General features: G+C 36.6%; 1 protein-coding gene across 1 annotated transcript; it reads right to left on the bottom strand.

Moving 5' to 3' along the window:
• Nucleotides 1-1009: 1009 nt before the first annotated feature.
• On the bottom strand, nucleotides 1010-13717 carry LOC104085139 (methylcrotonoyl-CoA carboxylase subunit alpha, mitochondrial). Its single transcript, XM_009589104.4, has 16 exons — nucleotides 13315-13717; nucleotides 11737-11858; nucleotides 10537-10684; nucleotides 10167-10304; nucleotides 9888-9983; nucleotides 9756-9815; nucleotides 8568-8660; nucleotides 8385-8496; nucleotides 6930-7034; nucleotides 6001-6137; nucleotides 5650-5884; nucleotides 5404-5561; nucleotides 5187-5303; nucleotides 2431-2673; nucleotides 2226-2321; nucleotides 1010-1345 (listed from the first exon to the last, which is right to left on the bottom strand). The coding sequence occupies exons 1-16, from the start codon at nucleotides 13651-13653 to the stop codon at nucleotides 1340-1342; spliced, it is 2205 nt and encodes a 734-aa protein (XP_009587399.1). The 5' UTR covers nucleotides 13654-13717; the 3' UTR covers nucleotides 1010-1339.
• Between the last annotated feature and the right edge of the window lie 7542 nt (nucleotides 13718-21259).

Below are 21259 nucleotides of genomic sequence, written 5' to 3'. Positions count from 1 at the left end.
TCCAGAGGAAATGAGTGAAGAATCAAGAATTATAGAAAGATACTATAGTGCTAAAAATAAGGTGTTGACAAGTTTTCTTCTTCATCCCCATCATCAAAGTCCTCATTAGGACATGCATCTTAATTCTTGTAGGTGTCAAGTAATCCACACGAAGGGCATAACTGAACTTGCCAAAACATGGATGGAAGAGCAAGAAAAGATGGCACGGGGTTCGTCTCGATTTATGAGGAGAATAAAGACCAAATCCCCGTGTCTTTCTTACTTCGATTAAAATGGGCATGAATGAAGTAGGAAGGGTATTTCGTTAGATATTTGGCAAACATTTAAGCAAATTTCACCTCATCAATTTTCATAGTAGAGTTTTACATAATAATGGTCATACGCTTGAAAAATGAGCTCCCTTGTACTCGCTATAAGTTACACCCTCATTTTTTATTATTTTTGATAACCATGGTGTCCAGGTCAGCCTGCGCGCACCTCGACTAATTCCACAGGATACCTGCCACCTCCCACCAGCAACAGTCTCTATTCACCGAGGCTTGGATAGATGGGAAGAAATCACCTAGTGTTTTTTGCCTCTTGGGTTTTGAACCTAAGACCTTATGATTCTCACCCACTTTATTGACCACTAGGCCACACTCTTGGGTGCATAAGTTACACCCCCTCGTAATCACACAATGTTGAATGTTTCCCTAGATTTGTCAAGTTTGACGTTCAAATTGCAACCAAAATGCACATAGATCAAAGAAATGAAACAGAAAGCCGTAGTGCGTAGGAGAAAATCCAAAAGTTACAAGGAGAATAACAATACAAGCTGCATAGATACGTTTGAATTGGGATATAACTATTATGATTACATTGTTTGTCAAAAGTGTAGTCTCCAAACAGCAAGACAGCAAAACCACAGTATTCTTCCATGGAATAGTTCCACTGATGAGTTCAAAACTAAAGAGTAAATGAACTAAGCATCATAATCACGTAAAATGACAGAAGAGCAGGAGAAAAGAGATGAAGCAAAGCACACATTTTTTCTTGCAATACTCAGCAAATACCTTCGGAACTAATCAGAAAGAACAACTTATATCCTAGCAATGAATGAGCAACCACTGATCATCTATCACTAATCCAGACAATTTTTGAGCTGGAAAGCATTCTATTTTACAAGTAAACATATTTGAAGTACAGTACACGAAACTCCAAGATGTTTACATGTCAATGTTGTTATTCCTCTTTCTTAAAACCGTCAATGTTTTTCTTCTTATACCTATGTACGGTCCTCATAGGAAGGTCATATATACAGTTTGTCTAGGATGATGTTGTCACCGCCTCTTGATAAATTTTAGTCCTGTCCAAGATTAGAACAACTAATTCAGCATATCTTTTCATCATTATATGCTGATATAGTAATGATATTGAACTAACATGAAAGAATGTCTATTCTAACAAACATACTTCTTCACAAGAGAGTAAAGACTGCACTAGTCTTAAGATATCTGTTTTGTAAAATCAAAAGGGGACCAAAAGGATTAGTAGTGGCCACCAAACAGAGATGCAAGACATCAGTGTTAAGGACAATAATGAGGTTGGTAAACACAAAGAGGTTAAAAAACGAGGTGAGACTAACAACAGAAAAGACAATTAGATACAAGGAGCTAGCTCTGGTAAAATATGAGGTGAGCCTGAAAACAGAAAAGACACTAGGTACAAGGAGCTAGCTCTGGTTGACTCAAATTTTGCAGATCTTCAAAGTGATATTTTGACCTTTTTCTGGAGTAATATTATGAATTATAGTATTTGTTGATTGGGCAGAGAAAGGTACGTAAATAGATTAAGAACACTGTTCTCACTTTTGTTGTGTAAAGTAGACAATCCACCTAAACATGCTGAATCATGTGCGTGGACATTTTTGATAAGCACATCAAGAGAGTGTGTGTGTGTGTATTCCTACATATATATATATATATACTTTTAGTTCCCTTTTGCTTCGCCAAAGCCACTTCTTCTGTGGCTTTGTTATGTTACCAGTTATCAGGATAAAGTATGCAGGTGCTCAATGCAGAAATATCTAGCATTTTCTGCATATATATCCTAGTTTTGCTTGATGTCCAGTGTTAAAAATGCCATAACAGCCTGATGCGTGTTCCCAATGTTTAAGATGATTTATGCAATATTTATTAAATGTAAATGCAAAACCTAGGCCATGAATCTTAAAAGAGAAGACTAACCTTGATAGCCAAGAGTTTAACACCATCTTGGACCGATTGGCCCACTTTAACTTCGAGCCCTCTTACATAACCATTAGATGGTGCCTTCACGACATGCTACTCATAGACAATGTAAAGAGAAGCGAAAGTGATAAATTAAAACCAGCCAAAACAATTAAAGCACTCAGGAGATTTTAATCTTAAGTTGCAGTTGTGATATACAAACCTCCATCTTCATTGCTTCTAATACCAACAAAGGTTGCCCCTCCTGAACCTTCTCCCCATCCTTCACCAAAACTTTAACCAGTAGACCAGCCATGGGTGCAACCACTGTGCCAGAAGGATAAGATGTTGCCATGCGAGCAGGCTTGTCTATCGTTTCATCATCATCAAAGATTTCAAGGCCCATCCTTTGTTTGAAGTGATGCTGGCAGTTGCCCTGCCAGATGTGAATATGCTCAATTTGATCCTGCAAAAATGGAAGTTTGGCTAATTCAATATTGATCAAGTTCTTTCAAATAGCAACCACTCCACTCTCCATCAAGGGGCATCAAATTCTCATGAACCAAGATAAAATGTGCTAAAGATATGCAAACCCTTTTATCTTTAGTCCAAAATGTATTTAGTGGACTAACTAACATCATATTAACTCTCCCTGGAAAAAAAATCTACACCTGGGATCACTAGAAGGTTAATCCTTATCTCTTCTTTTTCCCTTCTTCATTGGTTAGACTAGATGGGAAGTGGTGTTGAACCCACTCTTTTTAAAAGCGAAAAACCGCAAAAAAGCAACAGGTCCATGGGGCTTGAAGCAAAAAGTAAGAAGTTAAGCGCACACTAAAATAACTAATACAACATTAAAAAATAACTAATACAAATGTAGTACTATAATGATCAAATTGCAGTAAATTTAGCATCTATTAATCCAATTTCTCAGGATTGAGAATCAAAGAACCAACAGCTACTCGTTGGGATCACATCATGTGTCACCGTTCAAAGCACACATTACTATGAAGCATGTGGCTTCGTAAATGAAGTGATAATCCCTCGCTTCACATCGCTTCATCACTCATCGCTTAAAACGATGGCTTTTAAATAACACACTGGTTAAAACATCTACACTGTTATGGATATTGAGGATCCAAAAATTGTCCAATACTATGTGAATACATATTTGAATGTTTTCCTGCTCCATCAATATGAAATAAATAATGACAGTCATTTTGTTGGTTGTTAAATTACTGCTATTCCTACTAATATTACTAATATGATATAGCACTGAACGATAAATTTGAGAATGATTACAATCCTCAAATGGTCTCTTTATAATTGAGGGGAAGTGAGAACAAGCAGTTCCGAGAAGTATTTGGAAGGACCACAATATACTTGGAATATAACACGTTGGAATATGCCTGATTAAAATTGAGGTGCACTCATATTTATCTGGAATATTCCTATAAACATTTCAAACTCACCCGCCATCCTATTTAGGTGTTCTACTTTCATATGACATGGCTTCTAAGGCAGATTGTACTTGAATATGGACAGATCATGGAGAGAGTTAACTTTTCAAATCTGAACCTTTTCTTATTATTTAGCTAGATCCCATCATATCTTTCTTGTCATACGAAAGTACTGTAAAATTAATGAAGAGTGTATCCGAAAAGCTTCTCTTCTAGGAAAGTGAACATATTTTGGGGACAGCTTGAAAACAAACTTTAATTTGGGGAGGAGAGGAAACATGTTAGTGGAAATCTGAACATTTTGAACAACAACATACCCAGTAAAATCCCACTAGTGGGGTCTGGGGAGGGTAGAGTGTACGCAGACCTTACCCCTACCCCGGAAGGGTAGAGAGGCTGTTTCCGGGAGACCCTTGGCTCAACAGTAAATCTGAACATTTTGAGACGACCTAAAATAGAAAGCATGCCATTTAAGTTAGGACTACCAGTTAATTCTTGGAAAGCCTATGAATTAACAAATTAAAGTAGTTCAACAGTGAAATGTGTTGCAATCTTGAACCTTGAAACTTCAGAGTTTAAATCTGTTGCAGACTTGCAAGTTATGAGATAAAGAGTACGTAGGATTAAGAGATTACTTGTTGACCTATCCATACCTTGGCTAACCGGCATTTGTTCATCAAATTAACACAAGCTTTTCCGTCTTTATCTCAATTCTTTAGCAAGTATGTACTTCTACCTCCGTTCAGTTTATGTGAACATATTTCCTTTTTAGTCAGTTCCAAAAAGAATGACCACTTTCTAAATATGAAAACAATTTAACTTAAACTTCCAATTTTGCTCTTAATAGAAGCTCTTATAGTCACACAAATACTATGGCATGTTCAAGACCACAAGTTTAAAAAAATTATAGCCACGCGAATGTTATTACTTGTTTAGAACCACAAGTTCCAAAAGTTCTATTTCTTTCTTAAGCTATGTAAGCAGTCAAATAGGTTCACATAAATTGAAACGAAGGGAGCACTACATATACATGCATCAATGTACATAAGAGTGTGCGTGTGTGTGTATTTATGTACATATGTATGTCTATTGGTTTTTTTTTTTTTTTTTGGGGGGGGGGGGGGGGGGAAGGGGGAGATGAAGCTATGTTAGGCGTTCCAACAACTCCAATTATTATAAGAACTTTCGAGCAAATTTTTCAAATATTATGATAAGCACCTTTTTAATTTTATTTTTGTTCTGTATAATGTTGGTCTGAGATGGAATTAAATGGAGAAACGTGATCAGTGAGGATTCATATAGCCGATCCCAACTTTTAAGACTGAGACATAGTTGTTGCTGTATGATAAGCTCCTTTTTGAGGGAGTAGGAATCTGTCATGCATTCCGAATGATTATTTCTGTTCTTGGTAAAGGAAAAAAGGTTGGTCAGCCTCAGCCTAAACATAGTTCTGCGGCATTTCAATCAGTATGTATGCCAGGACAGCTAGAAAATAAAGACCTGAAATATAAGGTGTTACCTTGGAATAAGCAGCCAAGCAGACATTCAGGCTTAGACCATTGACTTCAACTCTATAGTCATTGTTGCTTAGTGGTGTCACTTGGATCTCCAAACCAGGGGAATTGCTTTCTCCTGTCTAAAGATATAGATCATTTTGCGGCACATGGAAAATTGAAAGGCAAAAAGAAATTCGACAACAATCATTCAATTATATCAAACAGAGAAATTACCATTACCTCAACTAGGTATTTCCCATCTGGCAAATAGGTGATGGAGACTGTCAAAAGATCTGAACCGCTATTATTGTATTGATTTTCCCATTCAAGATCCACTTTTCGCTTAGCAAAATGATGGACTCTGAATGGAGGATTACCATACCACAAATGGAGGCCTCCTGCTTACGAGAACAGATCAATAAAGTTTGCATCAGCAGTCAGGAGCAAGCACGACTTGGCTAAACACAACAAGATTTTAGTATTCACCAGAAGCCTTATCCTTCAATGTTGCAAGTTCCTTTTGGCAAATGCATGCAGCTACAATGGATGCGGCATGTTTGGAAGCACTCTCAGCTTCTTGCGCCGATATCGAATTGGCACCATCTATGAACAGATCATCCTTGTACCGCTCAATAAAATGAGTTTCTACTTCACCATTTTGAAAAGCCCTATGGCTGGCAAGCTTAATGAGAAAGTCTATATTGGTGGGTAAACCTGCAACCTTCATTAAAAAAATGACCACGACTAGATCTCAATTACTAGAGTATTCTTGATTATAAACTATTTATCTGAGTCAATACCTGCAAAACAGGTCAGAACAAAAGAAAAAAATCATACTTGAAACTTTGACAAGCAATCTTTCATTTTTATAAGTGCTGCAAGGCGGTCTTGTCCCCATACTACTAGCTTTGCAATCATGGGGTCATAATGCATGCTTACTGTGTCGCCTTCCACAACTCCAGTCTCAACTCTAACTGCATTTTTGTATTAAAGTCATGCGAGTGCAAAATATACAGCTTAACAATACTTAGCATTTGCATAATCAGAAAGGCAATTAAGCTGATAGATGATGATCAGCAGAGAATCCTAAATGGGCTAGTCTCAGAACTTCATTAAACTATAGCAACTAGCTTTAGTAAATATGTTATGATATCCATCAGCAAATTGAACAAGCTGGCTTGATATTTCAAAGGCCTTGCAGTAATTGACTACTACCTCAAGTTAAAGAGCCTTTGGCTAGGCAGTGTAAAAGGAAATCCAGCTGGGAGAGAGACCCAATGTCAATTCTGAGACAAATGATTCCATATAACAATTAGACATAAAAGGCACTGATATCGTGGAAAGCCATTGCAGACATTTTTCTGAGCGGATGGGATTTCAATATAGCAATTCATTTTTTTTTAATATATATAACATTTCATAGACAACAAAATCTTCAGAAATGTGAGAATGGTAGCAAGTGGCTGTTACTCCTATTCAACACCAAGGAAGCAGTTAAGCATCTGCTTGTAAATTTTGCAACTATGGATCATGCCCTCTACATGGAAACTTGTCTCACATTTAAGATGCTAGTAGGGTTAGACAAACAATCTACACAAATCAAGGAACAAAGCGCAGTTGATATGATAAGAAGATAAAAACTGCTCAAATATCTAGTTTCCCTCTTGAGAAGTTGAGGGCTCTATACTGTTCCCTCAGTGACAACCCACTTAAAGAGCCTTATGAAACTTTTCATAAATAATATGCTCATACTATGGAATCTGCACCTGCTGATGTAACTGTAACAGGACAATAACGATGAAGAACACCAGTTGCTGGAAGAAATCCTTTTGGAACATTTTCAGCATAAATTCGGGCTTCAAAAGCATGACCTGGCATTGAAATGACAAATGTTAATATCTAAGAATTTTCCAGTATGCTTTAGGGTTAACTTTAATTTAAACTCCCATATTTGTTTCCAGTAATAAGAAGAATTTCCCATAGCACTTTACTCCGGAGACAATTCTTCATGAAGAAATTCCACTGATAAGCTATGTTGCATAGACTCTCCAAAACAGCTGCCGCACCCGTGTCGGATCCTCCAAAAATACATTATTTTTAGAGGATCCGACACGCACCCATCGATATTTTCGGAGAGTCGGAGCAACATAGATGATAAATAATAACTTATTATATTAAGCTCATATTGTGCTAGTCCAAGTTTGAAACAGAAAATTTCCCAGACCATTTCCATCATCGACTACATTAAACAGGAAGAACAACTTTTTGCTATAATCAAACACAGTTTCCTTCCGTCAATTAAGTACTCGATTTGGATTGTGTTGTTAAAGACTAGAGAAATGTCAACACCGCCAAAAGTTAAGCTCATCACCGACCATTAGTGGATCTACTTATGTTACAAAGATGATATTATATGAATCAAGGCATTAAGTACTTGATTGGGCTTGTGTTGTTAAAGACTAGAGAAATGTCAACACCACCAAAAGTTAAGCTCATCACCAACCATTAGTGGATCTACTTATGTTACAAAGATGATATTATATTAATCAAGGCATCATTTCCAGTAAACGGTTTCTCAATTCAGATGAGCCTTTGAGTAGCTATCGATATTATGACATAACGATAAATTGCTATTTTATTTTATTCGTAAAAGAACACTGATGTATCAATTAAACCTCTTGCACAGGTGATTGTTCTACTGATTAAAGTATTTATCCTTTTTTGCAAGTCAAGAAATTTCATAAAAAAAACCAAGTTGGTGCAAAAAAGAAAAGTACAAGATGTGCATGTGACTTTGCTCGAGTCATCCATCGCTTTCCACCAAGTTTGACCAACTATCAATACGACATGGTATTATCTCTCTTGACCAAAAATACAAGTGAAAGAAAAAAGATCTCTTAATATTTTCTACACCACTCACTATTATGAAACAATCTCCAACTTTAACTTCAGGGTAATGTTAACAAAACTTTTATGCTATAGTATGTAATGGAACAAAATTGCTCTGAGTCCAAGCAATTTTCAATTTACCATCCAAGAACCACAATTCCTTAAGACATCTTCACATTCCAGGGAAGTAAACAGGCAACTTTATATATTAGTGTCATGCTACCTAGTCGTACGCAGTCTTGGTATTTCCAGGTCAAGACTCTACCTGATACTACCACTTTGTAAATAAATTTAGAGAACCATAAAGCAAGCTAACCAGGGTAAACTCTAACCTGAAAATGGCACCTCAGACTGAGTCAAGGGAAGAGGCTCCCCATTTGCAACACGTATTTGCCACTCCACAAGATCTTGACCAACAATCATCTCTGTAACAGGATGCTCAACCTGACGAAGAGTGATTATATCCTCTGCTCTACTGCAACTAGAAAGGAAGGGAATAGACAGAACAAAAGTACCTGAAGACGGGTGTTCATCTCCATAAAATAAAATTGTCCAGATGCTGTATCAACTATAAACTCAACAGTTCCTGCACTGTGGTAATTAACTGCCTTCAAACATAATGGAGGGGCTGTCAGATACGGAAAACAATTGAGAACAATATAGAAAAAAGATTTGTACAGTTAACACTCAGGAACATAGTATAATATGAGAGGCTTTTTTACAGCAAATCTCTTCCAAACAGAAGGCTAGCGACACTAGTTGATCAAGAATTAACTTTACCGTAACAGAATCTGTATAGGAACTCATCACGTTACACATAAGAGAGAGAGAGAGAGAGAGAGAGAGAGAGAGAGAGAGAGAGAGAGAGAGAGAGAGAGAGAGAGAGAGAGAGAGAGAGAGAGAGAGTCAGAGAGGGAAAATATATGATAGAGAGGAAAATTTGAGAAATTTTCGTCTTATTGGTCATCTGGTGGCAACATAGTAGGATGCTTTTCCAATTAAAAAATAAAAAACAAAATAAAGATTACAAAACTATTTAGCAAAGAAAAAAAAAGAAACTAGTTATTAATCAAGTATGCAGGTTAATCCTTGCAGTAAATTGAGCTCTTAATTCACTACTATAATATCAAGCTTCAACCATGTTTTAGACAAAGACTGCAACTGTCATGTAACACGATGCTGAGTTAGCATAATCCCATCAGAAGTGTAGTGATATGAGCTTTAACAGTCTGTATTTCAAGTCAATAAAGCCATCAACCATTTTTTCCCCTGCTAGCCTTAAAATACATTGCTTTAATTTGTAAAACAATGAATTATTTGCATATGGCCCTCAATCACAAAAAACTTTATCTTCACCTGCCCATCAAAAAGAAACATACACACAAAAATGCCCTCGTCTGTTACCGCCTAAACATACTCTAGCCTTCTGTTACCAACTGATATGAAGCCCTCTCGGTAATATCACCTCCTACTCCTAGCTTTAATATTTCCAAAGTTTGCCACAAGATGCAGTGTCATGTTCTAAGTAATTGCTGAGATTCGTGCACATGTATTAATGCATAAGCAGACAATTTTCTAGATTTCAGATAATTCCGTTTCAGTCAATAAAAAGTAAAGGCATGTAAAAATTAGCAGCCAATAAACTTGACAACATTGATAAGACCACCTAATTTACACAGAGAAAATAGACAAATTCATCTCACCTTAGCTGCAGATACAGCTGCTTGACCCAGGTGGGAGCGGAAGTCAGAGCTCACATTAGGCTGTGGATAACAAAGTTTTGTCAACCTTTTAAGACACTTCAAGAGAAATTAAGAAAATAACAAAAGTCTTACAGCTGGAGCTTCTTCTATTATCTTCTGGTGTCTTCGCTGCACACTGCAATCTCTCTCATAGAGATGTATAATATTACCTTGTTTATCCCCAAATATCTAACATATAAATGAAAGCAAACTGGAATTATAATGATAAAGTAAAAGGGCAAGACAGGAAAATACAACAACTACTGCTAATATGCCTCAATCTAAAGCTAGTTGGGGTTCACTTTTAATCTCACTAACAAGAAAAAAAAATTGAAAACATCAAGCAGTCGATCAAACATAACAAAGAGCTACCTGGACTTCTATGTGTCTTGGTTTAGTAATATATTTCTCCAGTAGGATCGTACTTATACCAAATGATGCAGCTGCCTCACGTTGGGCCCCCAAGAATGAATCCGCAAATTCATTCGGACTCTGAACGATCCTCATACCCTGAAATTAAACAGGTTAGCAGACAGTAACTTTCTAGTATGGAATAAGATAAACAAGATCCTTTTTTCAGACATACTTTAGCTATCTTGTTGGCATTATAAGATTTCTTCTTATGTTAAATTCTTTAATAGTAATGGCCATACACAATAAGATTGGATCGCATAACTCAGAAGCTTGAACTTAAGTTTGCACTCCTTAAGCAAAATAAGTAGCATGTTAACAGAAGGCAGACCTTCCCTCCACCTCCATGGGTTGGCTTAATTAAAATAGGATACCCAATCTTGTCTGCTTCCAACTTCATAAAGTCAATATCTTGCTCATCACCATGATATCCAGGCACAAGTGGAACCCCAGCTGCACCCATAATTCTCTTTGAAGCACTGAAAGAAATATCCAGAGAAAGAAGGGAAATAAGCATGAATTGTCAGCAGCCAAATGCAGCTGCACACTGCTAAAGTACAACTTCATTGAAAGGCTAGCAGATGGCAGTGCTATTAAGGCTATAAACTTATCAATTTAAAGTAATGCTGTCAAACCCCAGCCAAATAAGAACTCACAGACAAGACACGTGTGACAAATCATTTCATAGAGCTGCATGCCAAAACGCTAGTTGGTCGACGCAATGTGATTTAACCTTGTCATATAGACACCCTCTAAGCCAATTGCGTAATCAATATGGGAAAAGCTGAACTTATTATTCACATGCAGGTGATATATGACTAAAGTTTTACTCATAAGTCTTGCCAGGATTATTGTCATGTTCCATGTTAGTATAGTGCACACGTGACCTTTGCAAATGTGGTGCTTCCCCCATAAACATGCTTAAGGCTGGATCAATTTTAAAAATCAATTGTCTGTGCATAGACAATCACTAAGGCTTGCTGCTAAGCATAAATGGACATTGCGGTCCCGCTCGAACACTAACAGCAATCATGTTAATCCAAATGTTACAGTTAGAAGCTTTAAATAGCCAAAATGCTTGCCGTAGATGCAAATTTGAGTCTGGTGCAAACAGTTACTACCCATCTATTCAAGTATTAATTAATGCAGCCAGTTTACATTGGTGAGCTCCTTCAAAAATTTAAATCAAACATATCAGTACAAAAACAGAAAGCAAGATGAAACATGATTGTCCATACCCAAAGGTGGGAAAAAGTTGAATATTCATAAACAACAGAATGAGATAAACAAACATAGATCTTCTGTTCTTCCCATTACACAAGACTTTTTACCCAATTCCTTCTCCTGCTGAAATTGAAAAGGGCATGAGCAACTTCCTAAGATGAATCATAATCCTAATTCAAAGTTATGCCTTTGAATCTCCCTCAAACATTAGAACTAGCAATTTGAATGAGTAAACTGTTGTAGCATGAATTAACTTGATAAAAACATAGGCACAACATGAAAACAAGTGGAATGCAGTGAATTCTACCTTTTATCACCCATGTCGCGGATTGCAGAGGCAGGAGGTCCTATAAACGAGAGACCCTCATCCTCACAAAGTTGAGCAAAGTCGGCACTTTCAGATAAGAAACCATAACCTGGGTGGATAGCCTAATTATAAAATAAACAGAAATATAAACAAGCGATCCTCTCTGAATGGTTATGTGTTGGAAAACATTAACCACCAAAAGTTTAATTTAGAAGTACGACAAGTTTAAATATGTGAACCACAGGGAACATGGAATTAGCATGAGTCGAACAAGGAAAGAAAAGGTCTACAGAAATCATAGAAATGAGTGTGTTTATTGTATTAACTAGATTTTTTGAAATCTTGCCAAGGAAGGCCATGTTTTCTAGTTAAGAAATAACATATTTGAGGACTATGTTGCGCAGACTCTCCAAAAATGCTGCTGCACCCGTGTCGGATCCTCCAAAAATGCACTACTTTTGGAGGATCCGGTACACACCCAGGGACATTTTTGGAGAGTCCAAGCAACATAGTTTGAGAATGCCATAGCATGACAAAGCCTAGCATCTAGTCCCATTGAACTTTAACACAAGACATAGCTGGATCTGGAACACTTACTGAGCAAGTACAATGTGGTGTACGTGTCAAATATTTTCATAAGTTGTATAGCTAGGTAAAATATTCATGGAATTGTCCTTATATCTCTTAAAAAAGAACAGTAAGTCAGTGATTTCTAGAGATGTATATTGGTAAGTACAATAACGACTTGTAACGCTGTATATCTCCACCATTAAAGTTTAAAAATGTGCATTGCTTTCATATCCGATATTTTAACCAGGTTTACGTGTTACCAGTCCCCAAAAGTTATAAGAAATGACAAGCATATATATTACACACTGACATCCCATATAAACAATAGTATACTAATGTATCAAGTTCTTGCTTGAAGAATACAGTTCTGGAACAACCAAAAAGTTATAAGAAATGACAAGCATATATATTACACTGACATCCCATATAAACAATTGTATACTAATGTATCAAGCTCTTGCTTGAAGAATAAAGTTCTGGAACAACCAAAAGAACAGATCACCTAGAAATTAGCATGTACATTTTTAACGAGTTTAACTTCTATACACTCAAATCACCCACGAAATACTCCCTCTGTCCAAATTTATATAGCGATGTTTGACTGGGCTCAGAGTTTAAGAAAGAAAGACCTTTGAAACTTGTGGTATATAATAAGCCATAGACATTTGTGTATGAATCATCTACATTAAGTGTAAAATTGTAAATTCAGAGTTAAATTGTTTCGAAACTAGGAAATATGACATTCTTTTGGGGACAGGCTAAACAAAAGTATGCCACATATATTGGGACAAAGTAAGTAACATGTAACAACCTCTTATTAGTAACCTGTAAACTAGAGTCTAGACATGTTAAATTACATTGATAGTGTAAAAAAAATCACATCAAGTTAAGAATCATTTTAACTATATACTATAATTCAATTCGAAGACAGTGATCCTGCACCCACATACTCAACTGATAAGATGCATAATCAAGGAAGAGAAGCACAGATATAATTAAACTATATACCTGAGAGCCTGATCGATTAGCAGCTTCAATAATAGCAGAAGAATTCAAATAGCTGGAACGAGCAGGGGGAGGACCAATTCGAAAAGCCTCATCGGCGGACTTCACGTGCAAGCTATCTCTATCGGCGTCGCTATAAACTGCGACAGTACGAATCCCTAATCTTTTAGCGGTTCTGATAATTCTACAAGCAATTTCGCCTCTATTTGCTATCAATATTTTCTCAATTCGTTGATTATTGGAACTCTTTATTGATGGTGCCGTGGAGTAGAGTAATGTTTGATGAAAAACGTGTGGTTTTGTGTGTATTTTCCGCCGGAGTATAAAAGCCATTAACGACATTGCTATGAGGAATAGTGGTGTGGTGTGGTCCAATGGAGTACTGAAAGAGAGCTTAAAGAAGAAATTGCTACTACTCCTAAATTTATAGCTGCTCTTCCCATTTTAGAGATTGCTACTTCTAAAATGTTTGGTAACTATTTAATTTTTTTTACATTTTTTAAGAATTTAAATTCCATGGGTAACTTCAAACATTATGTTTATATTTTATTTCATCTAAGCAATACATTATCCTCTCTTTAAAAAATAATACTTCCTCCGTTCCAACTTATGTGAACCTGTTTGACTGGACACGAAGTTTAAGGAAAAATAAATATTTTTGAAATTTGTGGTCCTAAACAAATCAAAAAGGGTCCAGAGTATTTGTCTGGTTATAAAAGCTTCTCATTAAGGGTAAAATTATAAGTTTAAGCTAAATTATTTTCAAATTTAGAAAGGGATCATTATTTTTGGAACAGACCAAAAAGTAAATATGTTCACATAAATTGGAACAAAGGTATTATATTTTATGTTCGAAAGTGATTAAATATTAAAATATTTATTTTACTTTAAACGAGAAATTCTTATAATCATAAAATATGATAATTGTGTAATAATGTAACTTTAAATATTTATAGTCATACAAATTTTATGTATATTTAAAATCATAAACTTCAAAAGTTATAAATAGTACATTTTCTTCTTAAAGTTTATGCTTAATTAAATTAAATTAAATTCAAGGAAAGGAGTATACAAATTTGAAATAATATTTTAAACTTAGTATCGATCAAATACTGACGTAAAACCAAACGAAAAGAGTATAAAAAAGGGATATGATCCAAAGGACAATGTGACGTGGAGATGCTGTGGCGTGCTTGTCTAAAATTCAGTGTGGTGGCGATAAGATCACGTTGTTTTAGTATTACACTTCAGTTATAGTTTGGCTTTGGTAAGTTTTGGAAAGTATTGACAAGGATATTCATTCTCCTTCTCTGAAAGTAATAGTTGTTCTACATCCGTTGATTCTTTTATGTTAGTACGTGTGTAAGAACAATTAATTTTTATTGCAATATATATTTTTCTTACTATCTTATGCTTTCTTTTATTTTTAAACGGAAATCATATAATTGTATTTGTCAAAATAAGGAACCGTCTCCAAACAATTTCTTACTCATATGCACCATGCGTTGGTCGATCAATCTATAAGGTTATTGTATTGGTGGAAAAATAGGTATGACACGTGGACTAACGATACGATGACAAGTGATATTTGTAGCAGGTTAACAAAGAAAAATAATGAGGCATGGTTAAAATACCCACAAGATTTATAAAAGAAGATACCGTACATGACAACCGGAAGAGAAGAGAGGCACGAGATGCATGAAGATCATAAATGAGGAAGATTCATGAACTGTTACGAATATGGAAAGAGAATCGACATTATCCCTTATTACATCACCTATTATTACCATAATCGTTACGAGTAATTTCAGTAACGGACAATTAATATAATTAATGTCAGTAACGGATGAGAATTAAGTGAGAGGGAACAGTTACATCTTTTGTATCTTTATATAAGGGTCATTACCTTATTTTGTATCATCATCGAAATACTCACTAATATATGCAGTCTTTTATTTTACCCCTATTTGATTGAAGATTTTTATCCACAATTCTTGGGAGAAAATAATGTTCATCAATAAGATTTCTTTCCTTCGTTTACTAAATATTAAATTTCAATTGCTTTTTACTCTCTTATTTTATTTTCTTCTTTTTGGAAAAGTGAAGTAAACTTGGTTATCAGAAATCCGATTTTTTTTAATATTGACTTTGACTACAAAAATTATTTTTGGTTAAACAAATTAGTTCCGTTTCCAATGGGTAACAAGGTGGAACTCCACCACACCATACTCCCACAGCAACTCCACAACGTTCACGAGACAGTTCACCAGAAAGGTCTACTACTCGTAACGATGGACAACAAGTTGGTGAACGAGACAACAAGCGGGATGATTTGAAGTGGATGATTGCACAACATGTTGGTGAAGCTTTGCGTGCTTTTCGCAAGTAGATTACCCAATATTGTGCAGACCCGTCCACCAATAAATACAACTCTAGAAAATCCTCGTTCACGACTTGATAATTCCGAAAGTGGAGATATACCAAACGAATCTGGAGACGGAGGGTGAGGTACACCGAATAACTCTAATTTGCAAAGTTTGGTATTAACCTTGCAGAAACAACTCAAGGAACAAAATGAGTGGATAGAACAGATACCTGGCGTGCCGCCAGTGATCAAAGGAGTGGATATTCACAACAGCCTTAGAAGTCGAGTGCAACACCTTTGCCAATTCCCAAAAATTTTAAAATGTCTAATATCCCTAAATATGGTCCCTGACCACTAATCCATGGGACCACGTTACCGCATTTACCATAGGAGTTAAGGGCAATGACTTAACCAAGCAGGAAATTGAATCAGTCTTGGTGAAAATATTTGGCGAAACCCTCACGAAAGGAGCATTAACATGGTATTCGCTCTTACCTGAAAATTCTACTGACTCTTTGTCACGACCCCAATCTCATTCCGTAGGATGTCGTGATGGTACCTAGTCTCTAAGATTAGGTAAGCCTAACATATATAAAGAAATAATAGAAATAATAAATGAATTTCAATCTAAACCAACAGGCTATCATAAAATAATTCCACAAGACAACTAGCATTAACTCCCAAAATCTAGTGAGACTGAGTCATAAACTCTACACGAATATACTAAACCAATCTCTAATACATCAGTGTCTAAATACAGATTAAACAGTAGAAAAGATACAAGGACGGAGGGTAGGCCTACGAACGCCGACAAGTATACCTTGAAGTCTCTAATCCAAAGCTCAACTCACGAATGCCTAGCCTGGTATGAAGTACTTGGATCTGCACAAAAAGATGTATAGAAGCGTAGCATGAGTACACGACAACAGTACCCAATAATTATCAAGCCTAACCTCGGTAGAGTAGTGACGAGCTCATGTCAAGACACCTACTGGAATAAATAAAGAGGTTGAACATGTATGGCACAATACAATAATGGAAACAGGGAAATAATACAATAAAGAAATACAACAAGAAAAGCTACACCAAAATTAAGGCAATAAAGGCATCAAGGGAGGAACACATAATAAGAACACCAAGGAAATAATGCAGACAAACGCAAGTGATGTAAATGAAACATAACAACAAGAATCACATCCGAGTTACCGCCTCATTTTCTTATTTCACAATTTCAATCACAATCTTTTCTTATATCACCGCGGGAGCCTTACACTTAGTTTTGAAAATTATTTTTTCCGAAATAGCTAGCCACGTTTTAGCCCACTTTATCACACCGCGCGGATTCAAGTAGTTCCCCTGCTAGCAACACGCGTATCAAGCCCATTTTATCTCACCGCATACATATCAACCATATCCTTATACCACCGTATGTGTATCAATATCACAACATATCACAGATCGCACCTCAAGTGCCCAATACCATAATTTGCCAAAGAAGTCACAATAATAATGTTTTCACAATAAATAGCCCATGGCTCAATCACATTATATACAAGAGTCTCAACAAAAGTAACCGAAAGTGAATAACTCAACAAGGATGGTATTTCAATAATTTACAACTTTGCCTCAATGTGATCACGACTTTTACAACTTCGACACCAGAACTCAACAATAAGATATTCCAAGAAATAACAACTTCAAGTAAGATAACTCAACAGTTAAGTATTTAACAAGGAAATGAGAAAATAGTAACTTAAACTAAGCATGTAAGGGCAGATAAAAAGTAAGAGATAAAACAAGTATTAACAATGTCAAGTGAAACATGTAAGGATAGATTAACGATGATGAATATAACATGTTATGACAATTCAGTTAAAGGCATGAAAAGAATCTACATAGCTTAAACCGATAAATTATCACATTTAGCCTGTGTAATCACTCGTCACCTTGCGTACATGGATTTCACATACCATAATTAATACAAAATAACACCAATCCTAAGGAGTAATTCCCCCACATAAAGATAGGCAAGACACTTACCTCAAATACGCTAACTCAATTCACTAGTAAGCCTTTTCCGCAAATATCCAACTCCGAACGGCTCGAATCTTGCTAAAATAACTTTATACCATAAATACAAACTATAGGAAACTATTCTGAATAATAAAGTTGCAATATTTACAGAAAAATAAAAAATCAACTCAAAAAGTCAAACCTGGTCCCGCATCTCGTAACTTGACCAAACTTACAAAATCCGAACACCCATTCAATAACGAGTCCAACCATACTAAAATTACTCAATTCCAATCTCAAATTGACCTTCAAATCCTCAAAATATAGTCTATGAAGTTTTCACAAATTTCTCCAATTTTTTAAACTCAAAACACTAATTAAATGGTAAAAACAATGATGGATTCATGTATAATAGCCAAATCCGAGTTAGAATCACTTACTCCAATCAACTCGTTGAAAATCTCTTCAAAAATAGCCCAAAACCAAGGTCTCTAGCTCAAAAGATGAAAAATGGAACAAAACCCTCAATTTGGAAATAATATACTGCTGCCCAGTTATTGCCTTATGCGATCGCGGAAAAATACTCGCGATCGCGGAGAACAAATTCTCCCTGCTTATAAAACCTCTTACGCGATCGCGTGAACTCAGTCGCGAATGCGGTGACCAGCCTTCCTCAGCTTACGCGATTGCGCTCTAGGCCACGCGAACATGAAGAACATCGCTTGCCTCCCTACTGCCTCTCCTCCCTCATACGCGAATGCGGTCCCACTCATGCGTTCATGGTGCACAAGCTCCCCAACCATCGTGATCACATACTTGACTTCGCGAACGCGAAGAGTAAAACTCCATCAGTCGCTGAGGACTCTACGCGATCGCAGTATAATCTTCGCGAACATGATGAAGGAAACCAGAAACTCAGAAAACTAGCAATCCCATTTCAAGAATAAATGGTCCGAACTTAATCCGAAACACGCCCAAGGGCCCCGGGACCCCGTCTGAACATACCAACAAGTCATAAAACACGATACGAACTCGCTCGAAGCCTCAAATCACATTAAACAACAATAAAACCATGAATCGCACATCGATTCAAGCCTAATGAACTTATGGACTTCTAACTTCTAAAACTAATGCCGAAACATACCAAACCAACTCCGATTGACCTCAAATTTTACACACAATTCATAATTGACACAACAGACCTATTCCAACTTCCAGAATCAGAATCTGATCCCGATATCAATAAAGTCAACTTCCGGTCAAACTTCTCAACCTTCCAAACCTTCAACTTTCTCACTTTCGCCAATTTAAGCCAAAACAACCTACGAAACTCCAAATCAATATCCGGACATGTTCCTAAGTCAAAAATCACGATACAAAGCTCTTGGAACCGTCAAAACTCCATTCTGGAGTCGTCTACACAAAAGTCAAACTCTGGTAAACTTTTTCAACTTAAGCTTCCAACTTTGGGACTAAGTATCCCATTTTACTCCGAAACTCACCCGAAACCAACACCAACCACCCCGGCGAGTCACATAACCACAATATAACATAGAGGAGGCAATAATTAGGGGAACAAGGCTAAAATACTCAAAACAACATGTCGGGTCGTTACACTCTTTTGCTGAGCTTGCAAATTTATTTATAAAAGAACATTCGGGAGCCCCAAAAGTAGGAAAAATGATAGAGGATATCTTTAAAGTAAAGCAGGAAAGCACGAAATCGCTCAGAAAATTCGTGGATAGATTTCAGCGGGAAAGGATGATGCTACCACGTGTACCTGATAACTAGGCAGCTATGGCGTTTGCAAATAATCTGAATGAGAAAAGTTCAGAAGCCACAAGAATATTGAAAGAAAGTATGTCGGAGTTTCCCGCAACTACTTGGAATGACGTGTACAACAGATACAGTACGAAGTTACCAATAGAAGAAGATACAGTTTCCCAACCAAATGTAGAAAAAAGGTCCAGATCTAGACGTTCAGAGACAGAGAAGAGGTCTAGTAAGATCAGGTACGAGCCTTATATGGGAACTGTAGGACGAGATTCCCAATTTAAACAAGAACAAGCACAGCTTGATTCAAGATCGAAACAGAGGGAGACGGGTTCTTCTTCCTGATTCAAAAGGGAGCGGGACACATCATAAATAGCGATCCAACTCTCGATCAAGAATAGGAGATTACAATTTCAACGTCAGTACATCAGAGTTGGTAGTTGTTCTAAGAGGAATGGGTGACAAGGTGCGATGGTCGAAAGAGATAAGGTTGGATCCCAGCAAAATGAGCTAGGAATTTTGGTGCGAGTTTCACAATGATCATGGCCATAGAACAACAGATTGCAGTCTCTTACAAGGAGAAGTTGAGTATCTATTGGAGCAATGCTACCTCACCGATCTATTTAGTGAAAAGGAAAACAATCTTACATGGAAAATAGGCAAGAACTACCAAAAACCGCATCACTAAAGAGAACGGTAAATGTTATAATCGGGGGTAAAGAAGTTAATGGGGTAACATACACGACAACTAAAAAGACATCCAAATTCACTGTTACCTACGGGAAACAGGTTCATCAGGTTTTGGAAACAGACAATATAATATTTGTCGATGAAGACGCGGACGACTTGATCATTCCTCATATTCATGAACTGGTAATATCTTTACTTGTTCATGATACTAATGTTAAACGAGTTATGATTGACTCAGATAGCTTAGTAAATATCATACTAATGAGAGTAGTGAACGAGATGCAAGCGAATAATCGAATCATACCTAAGGCACGATCGTTCTGGGTTTGATAATTCAAGTGTCATCACGAAAGGAGAAATCATATTGGCAATATTAGCAGAAGGTGTCATCAAAGACACTAATTCCAAGTGGTGGATGCAAATATGGGCTATAACATATTTTAGGAAGGCCATGGATTCATAATATGGATGTGGTCCTGTCAACGTTGCATTAGGTGATTAAATTACCATCACAATGGGGAATTCGTCAAATTAGAGGAGATTAACAGGCAGCTCAGGATATCAACTCAGTTGCAATCGCAAGTGGAACACTCAAGGACGAAGATAAGAAGTAGCAATTACATAATTCAGGTGAGGATAACTTATTGCCCACCTCAACTGAAAGTCCAAAGAATGAAGCTGATATAGATTCAAGGCCCGATATGATCTAAAAGCCATAGGAAAATAAGAATATCAAAACAACCATAGAGGAGCTCGAAGCTATTATGTTATTCGTCCACTGGCCTGACAAAAAGGTAAATTAATTAAATTTTTACGTGCTAATGCCGATTATTTTGCTTGGTCGCATTCAGAAATGACAGGTATACCACCAGAAGTAATGACTCATAAGCTGAATGAGGAACCATTGTACCCACCTGTCAAACAAAAGAAAAGGAAGCAAAGAGCATTTAAAAATCAAGTAATCCAAGATGAGGTACAAAACCTTCTAACAATTGGTTCAATTCTAGAGGTAAAGTACCCTGACTGGTTAGCTTATACTGTTTTAGTCCCAAAAAAGAATGGGAAGTAGCAAGTATGCGTGATAAATACTGATTTAAACAAAGCTTG

Source organism: Nicotiana tomentosiformis, chromosome 1 (genome assembly GCF_000390325.3).
Source record: "Nicotiana tomentosiformis chromosome 1, ASM39032v3, whole genome shotgun sequence".
NCBI classification, from domain to species: Eukaryota; Viridiplantae; Streptophyta; class Magnoliopsida; order Solanales; family Solanaceae; genus Nicotiana; species Nicotiana tomentosiformis.
Note: the sequence above shows the minus strand (reverse complement) of the source record. Positions and strands in the feature narration are given on the sequence as shown.